The sequence below is a fragment of the Oncorhynchus clarkii genome, chromosome 18 (genome assembly GCF_045791955.1).
Source record: "Oncorhynchus clarkii lewisi isolate Uvic-CL-2024 chromosome 18, UVic_Ocla_1.0, whole genome shotgun sequence".
In the NCBI taxonomy this organism is placed as follows: Eukaryota; Metazoa; Chordata; class Actinopteri; order Salmoniformes; family Salmonidae; genus Oncorhynchus; species Oncorhynchus clarkii.
This window is the reverse complement of record NC_092164.1, coordinates 18,764,125-18,785,318: the sequence shown is the minus strand read 5'-3', so window position 1 is coordinate 18,785,318 and position 21,194 is coordinate 18,764,125. Positions and strand designations below refer to the sequence as shown.

Here is a 21,194-nt window from a genome sequence, read left to right as displayed (position 1 = left end):
ACTTACATTTAATCCTAGCAAAAATCCCTGTTTTAGGTCAGTTAGGATCACCACTTTATTTTAAGAATGTGAAATGTCAGAATAATAGTAGAGTGATTGATTTATTTCAGCTTTTATTTCTTTCATCACATTCCCAATGGGTCAGAAGTTTACACACACTTTAAATTGTTTAACTTGGGTGAAACGTTTTGGCTAGCCTTCCACAAGTTTCCCACAATAAGTTGGGTGAATTTTGGCCCATTCCTCCTGACAGAGCTGGTGTAACTGAGCCAGGTTTGTAGGCCTCCTTGCTCACACACGCCTTTTCAGTTCTGCCCACACATTTTCTATAGGATTGAGGTCAGGGCTTTGTGATGGTAAATCCAATACCTTGACTTTGCACCCCCGTGCTTCACAGTTGGGATGGTGTTCGTCGGCTTGCAAGCATCCACTTTTTTCCTCTAAACATAACGATGGTCATCATGACCAAACAGTTCTATTTTTGTTTCATCAGACCAGAGGACATTTTTCCAAAAAGTACGATCTTTGTCCCCATGTGCAGTTGCAAACCGTAGTCTGGCTTTTTTATGGCGGAGCAAATGGCTTCTTCCGTGCTGAGCGGCCTTTCAGGTTATGTCGATATAGGACTCATTTAACTGTGGATATTGAAGCTTTCGGAACTATTTCCTCCAGCATCTTCACAAGGTCCTTTGCTGTTGTTCTGGGATTGATTTGCACTTTTCGCAACACGAAAAGGAGACAGAACGGGTCTCCTTCCTGAGCAGTATGACGGATTTCTTTTGATTTTCCCATGATGTCAAGCAAAGAGGCACTGAGCTTGAAGGTAGGCCTTGAAATACATCCACAGGTACACCTCCAATTGACTCAAATGATGTCAATTAGCCTATCAGAAGCTTCTAAAGCCATGACATCATTTATGGAATTGTCCAAGCTGTTTAAAGGCACTGTCAACTTAGTGTATGTAAACTTCTGACATACTGGAATTGTTATATAGTGAATTACAAGTAAAATATTCTGTCTGTAAACAATTGTTAGAAAAATGACTTGTGTCATGCACAAGATGTCCTAACCGACTTCCCAAAACTATAGTTTGTTAACAAGAAATTTGTGGAGTGGTTGAAAAACAAGTTTTAATGACTCCAACCTAAGTGTATGCAAACTTCCAACTTCAACTGTACAATTTATGTTACTACTGTAGTTTTTACCTTCGGACTTCATTGACCAGTGCTGAGAAGGGCTTTTCCCAGGCATACATTTTGATGATCCTGATTCCAGACACCACTTCATTCATGGTGCGTATTCTACTGTCTGTGAGGACAGCAGTTTTACTCCTGCAAGGAAAGGAGTTCCCTCAGTCAGTTCAGACATATCTCCTTGTGAACAAAAACTTCTGACGTTTCCCAGAGTTTAACGAACTAACGGCAATGTTTCAATTGCATTTAATTAAGATAACTCTTTCCTAGAATCAGAGAAGTCTGCATTGCTTTAGGGTTTCATAACGCCTAATAAAAACTATTACTTCCACTACTTGTGTCCTTGATCGTGTGAACAGCTGCCAAAGCAAGAGTTCACGGTTCAATTGTCAGTCAATAAGCCAGCCAACATTTGAAGCTAACTTTTCTTCGCACGTGCTAGGTGTTCCAAGAGGTAAATTATTAGTCTAAACTAAAAAGGGGTTTAAAACAAGCACATCATTAACATATAGGTTGACCTATGGGTTACCATTTAACAGGAAGCCCTGACATAATCACTTTAGCATAGGAGCAACTCACTGAAAAACGTTGCCCCCTAAAGATAAGGACACGGTCAACTTTTCTCAAGAAGACCCCACTCTAAGTTCAAACCATGTCATGTAACTTATGTAATTCACCTGAGGGAGCCGAAGAGTTTTCCAAACATGGTCTGTAGTGGCATGAGGAACAAAAGGACAGCCACGCCTGCAAGGCACGACGGGCCAATCTCATACCACAGGAGAATGATAACCACCACAGCCTGCAGAGGTGCTATCCAGAGGTAGTGCAGATTGGTGGTCACCTACAAAGACCAGTGATCCTTGGTTAATGTAGCTGTTAATGTTTCTAAGTAGTTGCATTTAGCACAACATAGATGATATGATCCTTCAAGCTGGATTCATGACCTAATACAGCGGCCAACAGGCCACGCTTGTCATCATACCACTGAAGAAGCTGCATGGGCTCCCCATGTTATATACATTTATATTCTTTCAGTCTGCTTTGAGTTTAGCGTTGGACTATTGTAAACATTTGTGCTAAGCAACCATCTGCATTTTCCATTCATCCATGACTTTGTTCTCTACATCTGGATTTAACTTATGTACTTTATTTGCCAGGACAGGATGACAGACGGCTCAAATATTGGTGCATTCCATTCCTGTACATTTGAAAAATGGTCAATTGTTATATAAGCTAGAGCCATAACTCTTCATAAACCTATGGAATGAAGGGTGATGATGTGCTCAACCATTTCATCCAAAGTAACCGCATGTCTTCATGCACTTCCTGCTTTTACCTCATCAAACCTGTTGACATCGTTGGATAGCAGGTTCACTATTTGGCCTGTGGTTGTTCTTCCCATCGCTGCACTGCTGAGACACAGGGCCTATGGGGGAATTAAATTTACTAGTAAATTGTTCTTGAAGATTTTAATTTGTAAAATGCTGTATGCAAGTATGTAGTGTAGAATGACCTTCTTGTAGATCATGTGACACATGGCCACTCGTATCTTCATGCCGGTCCTCAGGACGTGGTAGTAATAATGAATTTGGAGAACAGTCAGCGCAACAGTGGACAGAGCGATACCAGCAGCGTAGCCAAAGGCCTCATACAGCGCATCCATATTATCAGGATCATACTTCTCAAAGTACTGGATCAGCTTTCCCAAGAACACTGGCTGGATCACCTTAACCACCTCCTATCGGGGGAATAAGAGAGGTAGAGCGATTTCAACCTGAACTCAAATCCACTTATTTACACTGTAAAAGCTGACATACAGTGGGGCAAAAAAGTATTTAGTCAGCCACCAATTGTGCAAGTTCTCCCACTTAAAAAGATGAGAGAGGACTGTAATTTTCATCATAGGTACACTTCAACTATGACAGACAAAATGAGAAAAAAAATCCAGAAAATCACATTGTAGGATTTTTAAAGAACTTATTTGCAAATTATGGTGGAAAAAAGTATTTGGTCACCTACAAACAAGCAAGATTTCTGGCTCTCACAGACCTGTAACTTCTTTAAGAGGCTCCTCTGTCCTCCACTCGTTACCTGTATTAATGGTACCTGTTTGAACTTGTTATCAGTATAAAAGACACCTGTCCACAACCTCAAACAGTCACACTCCAAACTCCACTATGGCCAAGACCAAATAGCTGTCAAAGGACACCAGAAACAAAATTGTAGACCTGCATCAGGCTGGGAAGACTGAATCTGCAATAGATAAGCAGCTTGGTTTGAAGAAGAAGATTGGGAGAATGTCATATGGTCAGATGAAACCCAAATATAACTTTTTGGTAAAAACTCAACTCGTCGTGTTTGGAGGACAAAGAATGCTGAGTTGCACCCAAAGAACACCATACCTACTGTGAAGCATGGGGGTGGAAACATCATGCTTTGGGGCTGTTTTTCTGCAAAGGGACTAGGATGACTGATCCGTGTAAAGTAAAGAATGAATGGGACCATGTATCGTGAGATTTTGAGTGAAAACCTCCTTCCATCAGCAAGGGCATTGAAGATGAAACGTGGCTGGGTCTTTCAGCATGACAATGATCCCAAACACACCGCCCGGGCAACGAAGGAGTGGCTTTGTAAGAAGCATTTCAAGGTCCTGGAGTGGCCTAGCCAGTCTTCAGATCTTAACCACATAGAAAATCTTTGGAGGGAGTTGAAACTCCATGTTGCCCAGCAACAGCCCCAAAACATCACTGCTCTAGAGGAGATCTGCATGGAGGAATGGGCCAAAATACCAGCAACAGTGTGTGTGAAAACCTTTGTGAAGACTTACAGAAAACATTTGACCTCTGTCATTGCCAACAAAGGGTATTTAACAAAGTATTGAGATAAACTTTTGTTATTGACCAAATACTTATTTTCCACCATAATTTGCAAATAAATTCATTAAAAAACCTACATTGTGATTTTCTGGAATTTTTTTCTCATTTTGTCTGTCATAGTTGAAGTGTAACTATGATGAAAAGTACAGGCCTCTCTCATCTTTTTAAGTGGGAGAACTTGCACAATTGGTGGCTGACTAAACACTTTTTTGCCCCACTGTATATGGATATACTGATGACCATCGTTATGTTTAGAGGAAAAAGGGGGAAGCTTGCAAGCTGAAGATCACCTTCCCAACCGTGAAGCACGGGGGTGGCAGCATTGTGTTGTGGGGGTGCTTTGCTGCAGGAGGGACTGGTGCACCTCACAAAATAGATGGCGTCATGAGGTAGGAAAATTATGTGGATATATTGAAGGAATACCTCAAGACATCAGTCAGGAAGTTAAAGCTTAGTCGCAGATGGGTCTTCCAAATGGACAATGACCCCAAGCATACTTCCAAAGTTGTGGCAAAATAGCTTAAGGACAACAAAGTCAAGGTATTGGAGTGGCCATCACAAAGCCCTGACCTCAATCCTATAGAAGATTTGTGGGCAAAACTGAAAAAGCATGTGCGAGCAAGGAGGCCTACAAACCTGACTCAGTTACACCAGCTCTCAGGAGGAATGGGCCAAAATTCACCCAACTTATTGTGGGAAGGTTGTGGAAGGCTACCCAAAACGTTTCACCCAAGTTAAACAATTTAAAGGCAATTCTACCAAATACTAATTAAGTGTATGTAAACTTCTGACCCACTGGGAATGTGATGAATGAAATAAAAGCTGAAATAAAGAATTCTCTCAACTATTATTCTGACATTTCACATTCTTAAAATAAAGTGGTGATCTAACTGACCTAAGACGGGGAATTTTTACTAGGATTAAAGGTCAGGAACTGTGAAACTGAGTTTAAATGTATTTGGCTAAGGTGTATTGAAACTTCCCACTTCAACTGTATAACCCACTCACCACGTACTGTAGGTACATAGGTCAAATGTTATTTTCAAGAACAGGAAAACATATATTTCTACATACTACGGTGAAACTAAAGATCCCCAGCACTGCGTAGGGTTTCCCATAGCACTTCACGATGGCTTTGGTGAGTTTGGGCATCCGCAGTTCCTTGGCAGCCATTCGAACCTCCTTATCCCAATGTCTGTAAAGATTAGCACATTGTTAGATTATGATCAGAAAACAGAACACAGGCCATTAATATTTTCATAATCTCTATTTCGGGCTATTTGGAGCATAAATACACATGGTGCTAAATTCAGTGTTTAACATGAAACTTCAAATGGAGCCAGGGAAGGTAATCTTTCAATGCTCAGAAAACCAAACAAAAAAATACCATAAGGGATGTAAACAATGAAGAGGGAAAGGGCTAGGCTAGAAGGAAAGGGCTAGGCTAGGGGATAGGGCAATGTCCTAGGGAGCAAAATAGAGCTGGGCCACAGTATGTCATACCTCTGTAGTTCCTCTCCCAGGCCCTGAGAAGCATCATCAGGAAGCACTTGGTACATGTCATCTTCCTCTAGCCTTCGCTTATTTCCAATACTGAATAAAGGGGTTACCCAACTGATAGAGAAGAAAAAGGAGGGGAGAGAGAGACAGAGCAGGTTAATTAACCAATGAATCAATTAACCAATGCATTAATTAACCAATGTATTAATTAGCCAGTGCAATAAGAAATGAACTAATGCAATAATTAACCAATGCAGATTGAGGAAAGAGAACTCACAAAATAGGAAGTGGATGTGTATGAGCAACATTTCATCCATGAACCCCAACGTTAAAATGCACTGTCCTAAATATTCTGCTTTATGTTTTTATTTTTTATTAGGATATACATGTAGTAGAAGGGCCTGGTTTTTTGGAAGAATTGGCCTTGTTTGTTGGCACTGCCCTACGACAACTTGGTTGAAGAGTAACAAATTAAATGTACCTTAAATAAGTAGCTTTATCTTTTTACGAATGACTGCTTCAGGGTTCAAGTGTTAACCAATAGCTCATTTGTTTTAGTTGTGTCAGCCAACTTTACGTGACCTCAGCCACTCTCCCTCAGCAGTGTCACTGATATAGGAATTAGCATGGAACAAAGAATATTCTATTACAGGTGGTAACTGTTGCGTGATCAATATGCATGCAAGAACAATGTTTTTACATCTAAATGCAAGGAGCACTGTGAACTTTACCCCTTTCTCAGTACCACAAACCACGCCGGCACAATTGTATAAATGTCGACAGAACACATTTAGTTCGAGCATGGTGGGATCCATTTGTTGGTAAAATGTATTTATGGGCAAATATTGATATAATAACCATCATATCGTAGTAAATTTGGAGTCACGAGATGATATGTTGTGTGGTCCTCCCACTACGACTCGGGAAAGCATGCAGTTTATTAAGCTACAGATTAAATCAATTATGATGAACTTCACAGGGTGCTGAATTTGCAAGGTGATGAGTTTGATGCTCCTTTCCAATAAATATTGAGGGTCTTATTCTGGTGACATGAATGAAGCTTGGCTGCCGTTTGACAAATAATTTCGCTGTTATCCATAATAATCTCCTAAGGTAGACAGCCGACCCACACTGCATCTGTGAGCTGTTTGTTAATAAAGCAGGGTTTCCCAAACTCGGTCCTGGGGTCCCCCCTGGGTGCACATTTAGTTTTTTTTCCCTGCCATTACACAGCTGATTCAAATAACCAACTCATCATCAAGCTTTGAATATTTTAAATCTGCTGTGTAGTGGTAGGGAAAAAACAAAATGTGCACCCATGTACTGAATCCCCATTCATTATATGGGAATTTAATGGCAAAAGGCAGATTGTTTTTATATTCACATGGAAATCTGTCACTAATTGGATGGAAACCTAACTACTGTTACCTTGTTTTTCAGTTTTCAGCTTGAAAGAGCATGAACAGTGTGGAATGGCACATTCAGATCGGGATGTGTCAAATCACAAATCTTCATCGTGCTCAAAACAACCAGTTCATCATACTGTGCATCAACACTGTGCAACATTCTCTCTGAACTCTAGTATGGCTCATGGGATAGAAGGTTAACTTTTTGACTGACCTGTGATCAGTTTGCTTGCTTTGCTCTACTGATTTTGTGGTGTTTCCTAACCCTGGAAAACACTGAATGGATAATCAGGCAGCATAGTTTGGGGTCTGTGGTCAGCCCCACCACTTCCACTGAAGGATGGGGCTGGAGAAATGGAACTTCTCTCAAATGTAATAGATGCTTTACATTGATTGTTTACAAGACTCAAAAGACAATAGAAATATAAACAAGAGTAATACAAGTACAACCATATTTGGGGTTTTGATACTTGAAATGAGCATGTAACAGCAGAGAATATCGAGATAGTGGTATTTTTAAGAGACCACTGACACTTAAAGGAAAATTCCACCCCAAAACTATATTTTAGTATTTGTTTTATTAACCTATTGTTGATATGGTAAGTGTACCTAATAAACCCACCAAAATCTAAGTTTAGACATTTCTAAACACATACTGCACACATGTTTTTTTAGAGAGATCAAATAACAAATAAAGTGGAGATTAATCTCTGATCAAGTCTTTTGTCTTTACTTAACATTTTTTAACAAGAGACACAAATATTTGATAAAATATGTGAAAAGTCCAGACTGGGTTTAATGGGTACTGAATGTACCCTTTCAGCCCATGTGTGTTCCAAAAAAAGCCCACCTCTAATATAATTCATCTCCAAATGTTCAAAATGTACAAGCTGACATTTCTTATGTAAAATGTGATAATATTAATTTACCCTAAAGTTATTCAAATAAACGGATTATTACCATGTCATTACATTTTTGGATGGCAGGTAGCCTAGTGGTTAAAGGTTGGTGGATCGAATCCCCGAGCTGACGAGGTAAAAATCTGTCGTTCTGCCCCTGAACAAGGCAGTTAAACCCACTGTTCCTAGGCTGTCAATGTAAATAACAATTTGTTCATAACTGACTTGCCTAATTTAAAAAAATGAACGTAGCACTCATAACAGGGGGATGTCCAATTGTATGCACAGATAATGTACACTTAGGCTCTTGTTCTAACCAGTGGTTAGAACAAAACCCTGATTCAACTAATCAAAGACTTCAATCAAGACTTGATTAGTTGAATCAGGTGTGATTTTGTTTGGATAGAACAAAACCCTACCACACTGGCCCTCGGTGGATAAGAAACCATGCAAAGACACACACCACCTTCAATTAATTATCTGAAAGCTGATTCACATTTGGGGCAGCAGGTAGCCTAGTGGTTAGAGCGTTGGAATAGTAACCGAAAGGTTGCAAGATCGAATCCCCGAGCTGACCAGGTAAAAATCTGTTCCTCTGCCCTTGAACAAGGCAGTTATCCAGGCCATCATTGAAAATAAGAATTTGTTCTTAACTGACTTGCCTAGTTAAATAAAGATAAAATATTTGCTGTACTGCTATTCTTGTTAATTAGTTGAACTGGTCTTTCTAAAGCCTATCTGAAGAGAGTTGAACCATAGACATTTACATTCTGCATAGAGGGAGTGCTTTTAGTGCTTTAAGTCCAACTTAAAAAGTATTCGGAAAGTATTCAGATGACTTTACTTTTTCCATATTTTGTTACACATTGTTCTAAAATTGATGAATCCCCCCTCCATCTCCTCAATCTACACACAATCACAGAGCAAAAACAGGTTTTTAGAATTTTTTGAGAATGTATATAAACCAGAATTATCACATTTGCACAAGTACCCTGTATGCAGTACTTTCTTGAAGCACCTTTGGCAGCAATCACAGCCTTGAGTCTTCTTGGGTATGACGCTACAAGAGTGGCACACCTGCATTTGGAGAGTTTTTCCAATTCTTCTCTGTAGATCCTCTCAAGCTCTGTCAGGTTGAATGGGAAGCGTTGCTGCACAGCTATTTTCAGGTCTCTTCAGAGATGTTCGATTGGGTTCAAGTCCGGGCTCTGGCTGGGCCACTCAAGGACATTCAGTGACTTGTCCCAAAGCCACTCCTGCGTTGTCTTGGCTGTGTGCTTAGGGTCGTTGTCCTGTTGGAAGGTGAACGTTCGCCTCCAGTCTGAGGTCCTGAGCGCTCTGGAGCAGGTTTTCATCAAGGATCATGACTAGTCTCCCAATCACTGCCACTGAAAAACACCCCCACAGCATGATGCTGCTACCACAATGCTTCACCGTAGGGATGGTGCCAGGTTCTCCAGGCGTGACGCTTGGCATTCAGGCCAAAGTTTAATCTTGGTTCCATCAGACCAGAGAACCTTGTTTCTCATGGTCTGAGAGTTTTTAGGTGCCTTTTGGCAAACTCCAAGAGGGCTGTCATGTGCCTTTTACTTAGGAGTGGCTTCCGTCTGGCCACTACCATAGAGGCCTGATTGCAGAACTCCACCAGAGATTGTTGTCCTTCTGGAAGGTTCTCCCATTTCCACAGAGGAACTCTAGAGCTCTGGCAGAGTGACCATCAGGTTCTTGGTTACCTCCCTGACCAAGGCCCTTCTACCCGATTGCTCAGTATGTTCTGCAATGATTACAGAACACACAGTAAATAGCTTAGTTACTCTCCTGAAAATGACATAAACATTTTAGCATTTAGGGGAAATATCACAGGAACTTCCTCTTCCTGAAGAATAATTAAGACATTTAATAAGGCTGATTCAGTAAGGTATTTGGTGTTTTGTTTACAATTACACCATGGCATTGTTGAATACTAGTTTCTGATTGGCTTGAAAGGCATTCTATTTCATTATAGCACCCAGTACAGTGCATTCGGAAAGTATTCAGACCACTTGACTTTTTCCACAATATTTGCACATTATTCTGTTTCAAATTCTTCAAGCTCTGTGAAGATGGTTGTTGATCATTGTTAGACAGCCATTTTCAAGACATCCCATATATTTCCAAGCCAATTTAGGTCAAAACTGTAACTAAGCCACTCAGGAACATTCAATGTCGTCTTGGTAAGCAACTCCAGTGTATATTTTGCCTTGTGTTTTAAGTTATTGACCTCCTGAAAGGTGAATTTGTTTCCCCAATGTCAGTTGGCAAGGAGACTGAACCAGGTTTTCCTCTATGATTTTTCCTGTGCTTAGCTCTGTTCCTTGCCGATGACAAGTATACCCATAACATGATGCAGTCACCACCATGCTTGAAAATATGAATAGTGGTACTCAGTGATGTGTTGTTGGATTTGCCCAAAACGTAATTGTATTCAGGACATAAAAGTACATTTCTTTGCTACATTTTAGAAAGTGTTACTTTAGTGCCTTGTTGGAAACAAGATACATGATTTGGAATATTTTATTCTATACAGACTTACTTTTCACTCTGTCATTTAGGTTAGTATTGTGGAGTAAATACAATGTTGTTGATCCATCCTCAGTTCTCATACCACAGCCATGAACTCTAATGGTTTTAAAATCACCATTGCCTCATGGTGAAATCCCTGAGGGGTTTCCTTCCTCTCCGGCAACTGAGTTAGGAAGGACGCCTGTATCTTTGTAGTGACTGGGTCTATTGATACACGATCCAAAGTGAAATTAATAACTTTACCATGCTCAAAGGGATATTCAATGTCTGCTTTTTCTTAACCCATCTACCAATAGGTGCCCTTCTTTGCGAGGCATTGGAAAACCTCCCTGGTCTTTGTGGTTGAATCTGTGCTTGAAATTCACTACTCGATTGAGGGACCTCAAGATAATTGGAAGTGTGGGTTACAGAGATGAGGCAGTCATTCAATAATCATGTAAAACATTACTGCACACAGAGTAAGTCCAATAAGTATTAGGTGACCTAAGGACATTTTTTCTTCTTAACTTGTTTAGGCATGGCATAACAAAGGGGTTGAATACTTATTTACTCAAGACATTTCAGCTATTCATTTGAATTAATTTGTAAACATTCTGAAACCATACATCCCACTTCGATATTATGGAGTATTGTGTGCAGGCCAGTGACACAAAATCTCCATTTAATACATTTTGTATTCAGGCTGTAACACAACAAAATGTGGAAAAAGTAATGGATTGTGAATACTTTCTGAAGGCACCTCAGCTTGCTTGCTTCAACAGAGATTAGGCTTTTGGAATACGCTTGACATCGGCAAGTCCTCGTACTAGTAAAGTTAACAGTCAGACTTCTGTCATCACCACTATGGATGGCAAGTAAATCAAACCAAATTTGGACACAAGCTAACTTTCAGGGTATGAACTAGATGGCTAGCAAAACTTTTTAGTTACCCCCTTCTTGACTGTGGAGAGAGAAATTTAGGTTTGAAAATGTAATTTCCTGCAATTCTACACATGAATCAATGTAGCCTATTATGTCTGTCAGCAGAAATCATGATTAAACACTCTTAAAAACAATGTGTCACGACGTGGCCCTTTTGGGTGTACATCGTGGCTCCCCCCTCTCTCACATAAGGTTTTACAACAGTCACAAATTCCTGGTAGAAACTCTCAGTATGGTGGGAGAGAGCCTATGGAGAACAAATACATTCTCCTTGGCAAAAGGGAGTGGGAGTGGTCCGTGGACACTTAAGGGACAGTCATGTGGAGTGTGTGTTTCATGTGGTGATCTCAAGAAGGACAGAAAACACACATGACTGTGTCTTTGGTTGTGTACACTTCTCCATTATGGGGTTTACATCTAAATGTTGTGAAACGTATATGATTACATATGAAACTATTTGTGAAAAGATGAAATGTGATGTTAGCCCTCTAAATGAGAGTGTGGGTTTTTAAAATAAAGTTGAACTAGTCAGTGGACACGTCCCTGTGAGTACAGACATTTACTTCGGCGTCATGGAACGCCCCCTTCTTCCACAGAGTATAAAACCACTTGACAAAATGTACATTAGATCAGAAAACATGAAGCGGTAGCTACATGTTGAAATGATTGGCAACTGTGCCAAAGAGACCCACGGTAAGCCGGACGTCTCGAACAGTTAAGACTAGAAAACATGGAGCTGACGCTACATGCTGAAACGGTTAAGAACTACAACTCTGCCAAAGGACAAGGCAGGGAACATGGAGATCATTCCCACCTTGAAATGGCTAAGAAATCTACAAACTAAAGAACAATTACTCAGACTGTAGCTGTTTAAATACTTTAGTCTGGTAAACACATTCGTTCTAAGATCATTTCTGAATGATACTCTGGAGTATCCATTCTAACAAGCTATGACTTTGATCTCAGGTGGACAAACCAGAGGCGCCATGTCGACTGACTATCCAGCAGATGGACCAGAAAATCGCAGAGAGGCACAACAAAGGTAGACACTCGTAATTATGTAAATTGCTATTTCTTTTCGAATGAGCGGGTGTTCATGTTCAAAGTATTAGCAATTTCTAGGTATGTTGTGAATCCACTCTGTGTTTCCTTCTTGAACTGCCCCACCCCTTTGTCTACCAAGCCATCATATCGGTTGTCCGCTAGGGACTTTCTTTGTATCATGTAGAAACCAATATATCACCTATTGTGTGTGTGTGTTTATGTAATTCTGTGATTAATTAAGTTAGTAAATAAATAATTAAGCCAATTTGTATATCGCTGATTCATGATTCTATGCTAGGATTCGTGCAGATATCCAAGGGTTTGCGACATTTAGTAATGAGACTGATGAGGTAAAATTAATTAACAAGAGACTTTTGATAAGATGTGAAGATATCTGAAGAGTTATATTAGGGAAATGAATACACTATAAACATTTGTCCGTGGTGCCCCAAATTCCTACTTAATTAAAGTGACATGATTAGTTTAATCACGTAATTAAATTACAGAGAATTGATTTGATAATATACAGTCTTCACATTTAATGATAGTCAAAGACACGACTTGGCCTTTCGCATGGTAATCATTGACTTGTGCTGACCTTGCTTCCAGAGGCAGTTTGAACGTTACGCACTTCAGCACTCGGTGGTTTTGTTCTGAGAGCTTGTGTGGCCTACCACATTGACGAACTGACTTGTTGGAAAGGTGGCATCCTATGACGGTGCCACTTTGAAAGTCACTGAGCTCTCCAATGTTTGTCTATGGAGACAGCATGGCTGTGTGCTTGATTATATATACCTGTCAGCAACGGGTGTGGCTGAAATAGCCAAATCCACTCATTTGGAGGGGTGTCTACATACTTTTGCATATATGATGGTTTGGGTTAACTAAACTAGCAGGTCTGTTTGTTTGATTACCAAGGCAACTACTATGGCTATCTACTTAAGTGGATGTTGAACACATTTCGACCTGCAACTGAACATATTTCTAGTGGCAAATGTGTTAAATTATAGCAATGGTATAGAAGTTTAATTTATTAGGACCCCCATTAGCTACTGCACATGCCACAGCTACTCTTCCTGGGATCCACATAAAATGTACAAATAACATGACAAAGTACAGAACAGTAATAGACAAGAACACCATAAGATATTAAATATCTAAACTAAATAAGTTATATAGGAAAGACACCAAGCGACAACAAACATACTATTAATATAAACATATATTCAGTACAGGCGCTGTGATACATTCTAAACTTGCTTTTTGCCTAAGTAACCTCTGGTGCAGAGCATTCAACTCGGGGTTCTATGCATTCTCTGGAAAATAATGCAACTCGGTGGAAGGTGAGTTCCACTCCTCGAGCACGCATTGTGGAACACATCTATGGAGCCAGATACCTGCCAAAAGGTTTAACGTTTTTAACAAAATGTTTAACGTTCTTACTATCGTTAGAATAGTAAGAAAATCCATATGTAAATTGTTAGGAACGTAAAAAAAAGCCATGCGGGAAAGACAAACGTTAAAATAGATCTGTAAACGTACAATCCCAATGTTACAACTATGAATTAACATTTACACATTCCATTTTTACGTGTCCCTTTACTTGGTTACAGAACTTTTTATGCGTACAAACTTTTGTCAGTAATGTGGCATCTTAAAGGACATGAAACAAACGTAGCTAGTCGAAGTTAACTAGTCAATCAAGTAACTCTAGCCCAGACGTTAGAGTTGCTTTGCTGTTTCTAGTTTAATTTCAATTTTAAAAAGTCTTGCTCGTTTTAGAAGTGCATTCAATAACAATGTTATACCAGTAGATGACATAGTATAGGCTTGGGCCTTCAGCAAATGACTTGAGTGAGAATGACAAAAAAGAGCCTTGTCTAGAATATCCACCTGAACTTCAAAATAGAAAGTAAATATGATTTAGGGTAGGCCTATTCCATTATCTAAATATGCCATGCTGTTGTGTGTTATTTAAATGGCCAAATAATTGCATACATTTATTTTTATAGCTGCACTTGTTCCAGTATTTGGGAGCATGGACTATAGGTCTTATATTAGCCATTTTGACTGTTGTATTAGTGAATTCCACTCTGTATGTAGGCTTGTTATAGCAATTTGCGTCGCACAACCCCATCCCATAGAGGCTATATCCATATCAATAAATGAGACAAAACACCATATTAAGTCTTGGCTGTAACCTGTCCTGAGCGAAATAGCCAAGGGGTGCCAAATGGTCAAGACTATCTATAGCCAATTCTTATTGCCAGATCTGTTTTCCCTATCAGCAACTGCGCGTGCCTCTTCAACTATTTTGTTTACATTTTATTTAGAGGCTACATTTAGAGGCCTGTGATCTAGGGTCTCTTTTTAAAGGGAGCCCTATAAATAAAAACTGTTATAAAACACAAAGAGTACTCAAATTATTCCGTAAGATACCAGTACCCAAAATTATAGCCTGAATTGCAATGCCTACAAGTTGAAGACCTATTTTTTTATTTGGGACAGGTTGTAGGCACAAGTTGAAGACCTATTTTTTAATTTGGATAGGCCTAAATTAAACATTTACTTATTAGGTAGGCTAACGAACTTTGGATCATTTGAATACACATGGATTTCAATAAACAAATGGATAAGACTGTTCTATTCTCTTTGATTTCGTTCCTATTGCAACGGACAGATCACCGAATGAATGGCAAAATACTAAATGGATGACATACTGACTGACTGAAGTAAATGTTCAAATATGTTGGAATGAGGAGTTGCACGCATCATGCATGCTCTGCACTTTATTTGGATAGTAGGCAAATATACCTACATTAGGGTATAATGACTGACTGCATACCTCCAGAAGGTAATCTCCTGAGGCTGAGGGGTGCTCTTCCGAAGAGGCATGGAGATCACGAGAGCTTCAACTGGGCGGAAGTGTGGCGATGGAGGGAATAGCCTATATGGAGACCACTGCAACAGAGTTATTGTAAAGTATGGGAATAAGCTTATGCCAGACATAGCCTACGTTTAACTTCTCCCGTGTTAATTTCAAAGGTCATATATATGTTCATTACCCGGGTTAGGGGAGGGTAGGCCTTCATTGTAAAATAAGAATTTGTTCTTAACTGACCTGCCTAGTTAAATAAAAGGTTAATGACCCGATTCATTTAAATCATGTCAAATTACTTTAAATTCCTATTAACCCCTCCTGCAGAACATGTTTTGGCAAAAAAATACAAATAAATGTTTAGTGGCAGACTCCAGTGGTCATAATTCATTCACCAAACATCTATTATTATTATTCTGTGTTTCATTAATCCTGGTACAATGCCCTCCACTAATATTGGCACCCTTGGTAAATATGAGCAAAACGGGCAATGAAAAAAAAAATGCCTTTGCTATTTATCCTCTTGGTCTTTCATTCAAAATATTCACAAAAATCAAACCTTCAATTTAAGTAAAGTGATTGAAAAAAAATGGTGAAGTAAATTAAATAAACATTTTTCTCCGGAACATGTGCCACAATTATTGGCACACCTAGAAGTTCTTGAGTAAAATCTAACTGAAGAAAATTCCCATTCATATTTTACGTTTTTAAGTTCACCTGAGTGATTAGGCCAAGTTCCCATAGTCCTCCATCACTATGGGAAAGACCCAAGAATACAGTAATGATGTGCAACAAAAGGCTGTTGAGCTGCACAAATCAGGAAATGGCTATAAGAAAATAGCTCAACGGTTGAAAATGCCATTTTCCACTATCAGGGCAATAATTAAGAAGTTTAAATCAACTGGAGATGTTAAACAATCGGCCTGGAAGAGGACATGTGTCTATATTGACCCCACGCACAGTGAGGAGGATGGTTTGAGGCCCAAAAAATCTCCACGGATCACAGCTGGAGAATTGCAGACGTTAGTTGGGTCTTGAGGTCAGAAAGTCTCCAAAACTACAATAAGACGCCACCTACATAACCATACGTTTTTTGGGAGGGTTGCAATAAAAAAGTCATCAAACAAACTCAAGCGCCTACAAATTGCCAAATGTTACTGGAACTTTCAATGGTCAGATGAGAAAAAATAAAAAAAAAGTAGGAAACAATCACCAGAGGTGGGTATGGCGTAGACAGAAAGATAGCCATGCAGAAAAGTGCCTCATCCCCCCCACTGTGAAGTATGGTGGTGGATCTTTGATGTTGTGGGGCTGTTTTTCTTCCAAAGGCCCTGGACAACTTGTTAGGATCCATGGTAGAGGTCGACTGATTATGATTTTTCAACGCTGATACCGATTATTGGAGGTCCAAAAAGAGCTGACAGCAATTAAATCGGCCGATTTTTATATGTAAAAAGGAGGACCAAAAAAAGCGCTGATTAATCGGTCAGCTTTTTTTGGTCCTCCAATAATCGGTATCAGTGTTGAAAAATTACAATTATGCTTATTTCGCGAATGCGCTTTTGTTACATCATCACCCGTTTGGCAAAGTAGGCTGTGATTCGATGATAAATTAACAGGCACCGCACTGATTATATGCATCGCAGGACAAGCTAATTAACCTAGTAATATCATCAACCATGTGTAGCTAACTAGTGATTATGTGAAGATTAGAGGTCGACCGATTATGATTTTTCAACGCCGATACTGATACCGATTATTGGAGGACCAAAAAGGCCAATACCGATTAATCGGACGATTTTTAAAACATTTATTTTTAATAATGACAATTACCACAATACTGAATGAACACTTATTTTAACTTAATATAATACATCAATAAAATCAACTTAGCCTCAAATAAATAATGAAACATGTTCAATTTGGTTTAAATAATGCAAAAACAAAGTGTGTTGGAGAAGAAAGTAAAAGTGCAATATGTGCCATGTAAGAAAGCTAACGTTTCAGTTACTTACTCAGAACCTGAGAACATATGAAAGCTGGTGGTTCCTTTTAGCATGAGTCTTCAATATTCCCAGGTAAGAAGTTTTAGGTTGTAGTTATTATAGGAATTATATGACTATTTCCCTCTATACCATTTGTATTTCATTAACCTTTGACTATTGGATGTTCTTATAGACACTTTAATATTGCCAGTGTAACAGTATAGCTTCCGTCACTCTCCTCCCTGGGCTCGAACCAGGATCACAACAACAGCCACCCTCGAAGCAGCGTTACCCATGCAGAGCAAGGGGAACAACCACTCCAAGTCTCAGAGCGAATGACGTTTGAAACGCTATTAGCGCGCACCCGTCTAACTAGCTAGCCATGTTACTTTGGTTACACCAGCTTCATCTCGGGAGTTGATATGCTTGAAGTCATAAACAGCGCAATGCTTGACACACAACGAAGAGCTGCTGGCAAAACGCACGAAAGTGCTGTTTGAATGAATGCTTACGAGCCTGCTGCTGCCTACCACCGCTCAGTCAGATACTTAGATGCTTGTATGCTCAGTCAGATTATATGCAACACAGGACATGCAAGATAAACTAGTAATATCATCAACCATGTGTAGTTAACTAGTGATTATGATTGATTGATTTTTATAAGATAAGTTTAATGCTAGCTAGCAACTTACCTTGGCTTACTGCATTCGCGTAACAGGCAGTCTCCTTGTGGAGTGCAACGAGAGGCAGGTGGTTATAGCGTTGGACTAGTTAACTGTAAGGTTGCAAGATTGAATCCCCCGAGCTGACAAGGTGAAAATCTGTCGTTCTTCCCCTGAACGAGGCAGTTAACCCACCATTTCTAGACCGTCATTGAAAATAAAAATGTGTTCTTAACTGACTTGCCTAGTTAAATAAAGATGAAATAAAGGTGTAAAAAAAATGTAAATGGCCAAATCGGTGTACAAAAATACCGATTTCCGATTGTTATGAAAATTTGAAATCGACCCTAATTAATCGCCCATTCCGATTAATCGGTCGACCTCTAATGAAGATTGATTGTTTTTATAAGATAAGTTTAACGTTAGCTAGCAACTTACCTTGGCTCCTTGCTGCACTCGCGTAACAGGTGGTCAGCCTGCCACGCAGCTTCCTCATGGAATGCAACGTAATCGGCCATAATCGGCCTCCAAAAACGTCAATTACCGATTGTTATGAATACTTGAAATCGGCCCTAATTAATTGGCCATGCCGATTAATCGGTTGACCTCTAATACATAGTATCATGGACTCCATCAAGTACCTGACTGCCTCTGCTAGAAAGCTTAAACTGGGCCGTGGTCAAATCTTCCAGCAGGACAACGATCCAAAGCACACCTCAAAATCAACACAACAATGGTTCACTGACCACAGAATCAAGGTTCTGCCATGGCCATCCCAGTCCCCTGACCTAAACCCCATAGAACACCTGTGGGCTGAGCTGAAGAGGAGAGTCCACAAGGGTGGACCTCGGAATCTGAAGGATCTCGAGAGATTCTGTATGGAGGAATGGTCTCAGATCCCTTGCTATGTGTTCTCCAACTTCATTACACATTATAGGAGAAGACTCAGCTGTTATCTTGGCAAAGGAGGTTGCACAAAGTATTGAATGTAGGGCTGCCAATAATTGTGTCACACGTGAGAAAAACATAATTAATTTTTTAACTTTCATTAAAAGGTTAGGTTTTTGTGAATATTTTGAATGTATAAACAAATATATGTACATTTTTTTTTACCAAGGGTGCGAATATTAATGTAGGGCACTGTGTGTGTGTGTGTGTGTGTGTGTGTGTGTGTGTGTGTGTGTGTGTGTGTGTGATATTTAAACACACACACACACACACACACACACACACACACATACAAAACTGGTTATGATTGCAGACAAAGCCCAGAGAACGGGATTGTGCAATATTGAATAAGTCATATTTTGATAAGGTGTATGCATGGGGATGTCCACATCAAACCCAGAGATATGCCCATGCTGTAGAGATACACCTGGCTGACAAAACGTATTAACCGTTGTAGACATAATACAGCTATTGATGTCTAGACTTGCGCTGGCAAAAAAAATCCATTACATTAGCTATCAAATGTGACGTAAACTCAATTGAGGAGTAATTGAGACTTAACTTGAAAAACGAGCAGAATACCTCTTTCCGTTTTCCCTGAATTAGTATATTTAAAAACGGTGTTATGCTTGTTCGGGTAGCACACGTTATTTTTGTTGTTGATATGAAACTGCCAAAACTCTGAAAGGGATTATTGTACGTCAACTTCATTAAATAGTACCCGCAAAACACCCGTCTCTAATTCAACTGTGAAGAGGCGACTCTGCCAGTGGAGGACTTGTGAGGCGTCTGTTTCTCAAACGAGACACTAATGTACTTGTCCTCTTGATCAGTTGTACATCAGGGCCTCCCACTCTTTCTATTCTGGTTAGAGACAGTTTGCACTGTTCTGTAAAGGGAGTAGTACATAGCGTTTTAATTTGGTCTTGCTTGTCTGAAAACGTAGGTTTCATTCTGTGTTGATTTTTGGACAGAGATATGCACTGAGCTTGGCTACAGCTGTATTATAGTCATCAGCTGCTCTGGTATCTTGCAGTGTGTCAAATATATCGTACACATCCGACCCTGCATAGCGTAACAGTAATGCCCTTTTCTGTGTGTTATCCGCGCCGTCTAATGCCACTAGAAAATTGTTTCCACCTCGAGCTGGGTTCCGTGTGTACATCATGGTATTGTATTGTAACAATGTACGATATTAGTTAGCTGATTCCGACGTTGGCTAGTCTGTTTTTGCTATCTTCGTTTACTCACATAGGCACGTAGTTCGCCTTGTTAATTACATTCGCCTCTTGTGCGTTTCACTCGTCGCCAATTGTAACATCCACAGTTGTTTAGATGTCGGGGCATTCGTATACTTTAGTTTAACTTTACTCCGAAGTATGCTGGCATTGCATAGTTCACATGACATATCACTACTGTCTGGCAACTGTAAAACATGGAGCATACACGGACTGGAATGTGGCATAATGTTCACTACATTACAGCTACTGCCATTTTACTCGCCCTAGCAGAGCTGGTTAGGCTGTTTTTATGTTTCCCAGGTCATTAGTGACTAACTGTGCTGCTGGCAACAATTTAATCACGTTTTTTTGGTCTACGTTTAATGACACCTGCCATAGTTAACCGGTTTTGGGCGTTCGTAAATGGCCGTTATTTTGAGCTCTGGCACTCTCAAACGACAGCCAGAGCGAATTTACGAACGCACCCATAATAGCCAGGCTACTTTCAAAAGATCGAGCTACAGAGTGTTAACTGTAAACAAAGTTGTATACTTACCAGAAAAACATCCGTGAAAAGAAATTGGCTGTTGTCGATGGATTACATTTAACATCTTTCTTCAGTTGTTCCATTGTGCAATGACACCACGCCAACATGTGTAAATAAAAAGTAGGAGGAGTCTACCGTGTCCAGTCGAATTCACCATTAATATGTTTAGTTATTCGAAAATTACGGAAACATTAACTTCCTTGACCATGCTGTAGGTCATGTAACTCACAGAAGGTTGGTGCCACCTGAATTGCGGAGGACGTGTTCGTGGTAATGGTTGGAGCGGAAAAGGGTAATGTTTCAAATACATCAAACATATGGTTTGATGCCATTCCATTTGCTCCGTTCCAGCCATTATGAGCCGTCTTCCCCTCAGCAGCCTCCACTGATGTGACTTTTTGTTACATGCAACATGCTTTGTGGACTTCACTGGACAGATGTTGCTCTCTTTTTTTGTGATGAAACAAAGGACTATATAACAGGGTGGAAAGGCATATTTTGCCCAGCAGCGGCCCACCCCCAAGTGTCTGAAGAAGACAAGGAAGCAAAATGG

At 39.9% G+C, this 21,194-nt stretch overlaps 1 protein-coding gene across 3 annotated transcripts in view; it reads right to left on the bottom strand.

The window, feature by feature from the left end:
• The window catches only part of LOC139373157 (ATP-binding cassette sub-family C member 4-like), a 43,391-nt gene extending 22,503 nt beyond the window's left edge, over positions 1-20,888 (bottom strand). Inside the window, exons 1-8 of one of the 3 annotated variants that reach the window (XM_071113308.1) lie at positions 20,651-20,750; positions 15,247-15,362; positions 5,573-5,683; positions 5,144-5,264; positions 2,707-2,931; positions 2,530-2,619; positions 1,871-2,034; positions 1,206-1,331 (exon numbers count right to left, since the gene is read on the bottom strand). In XM_071113308.1, coding sequence (XP_070969409.1) covers positions 1,206-1,331; positions 1,871-2,034; positions 2,530-2,619; positions 2,707-2,931; positions 5,144-5,264; positions 5,573-5,683; positions 15,247-15,296 — 887 coding nt within the window. In that variant the 5' untranslated portion in view covers positions 15,297-15,362; positions 20,651-20,750. Of the gene's footprint in view, positions 1-1,205; positions 1,332-1,870; positions 2,035-2,529; positions 2,620-2,706; positions 2,932-5,143; positions 5,265-5,572; positions 5,684-15,246; positions 15,363-20,125; positions 20,292-20,650 lie in introns of those variants that run through there. The other 2 variants (XM_071113309.1, XM_071113310.1) reach the window with 2 other exon arrangements.
• Between the last annotated feature and the right edge of the window lie 306 nt (positions 20,889-21,194).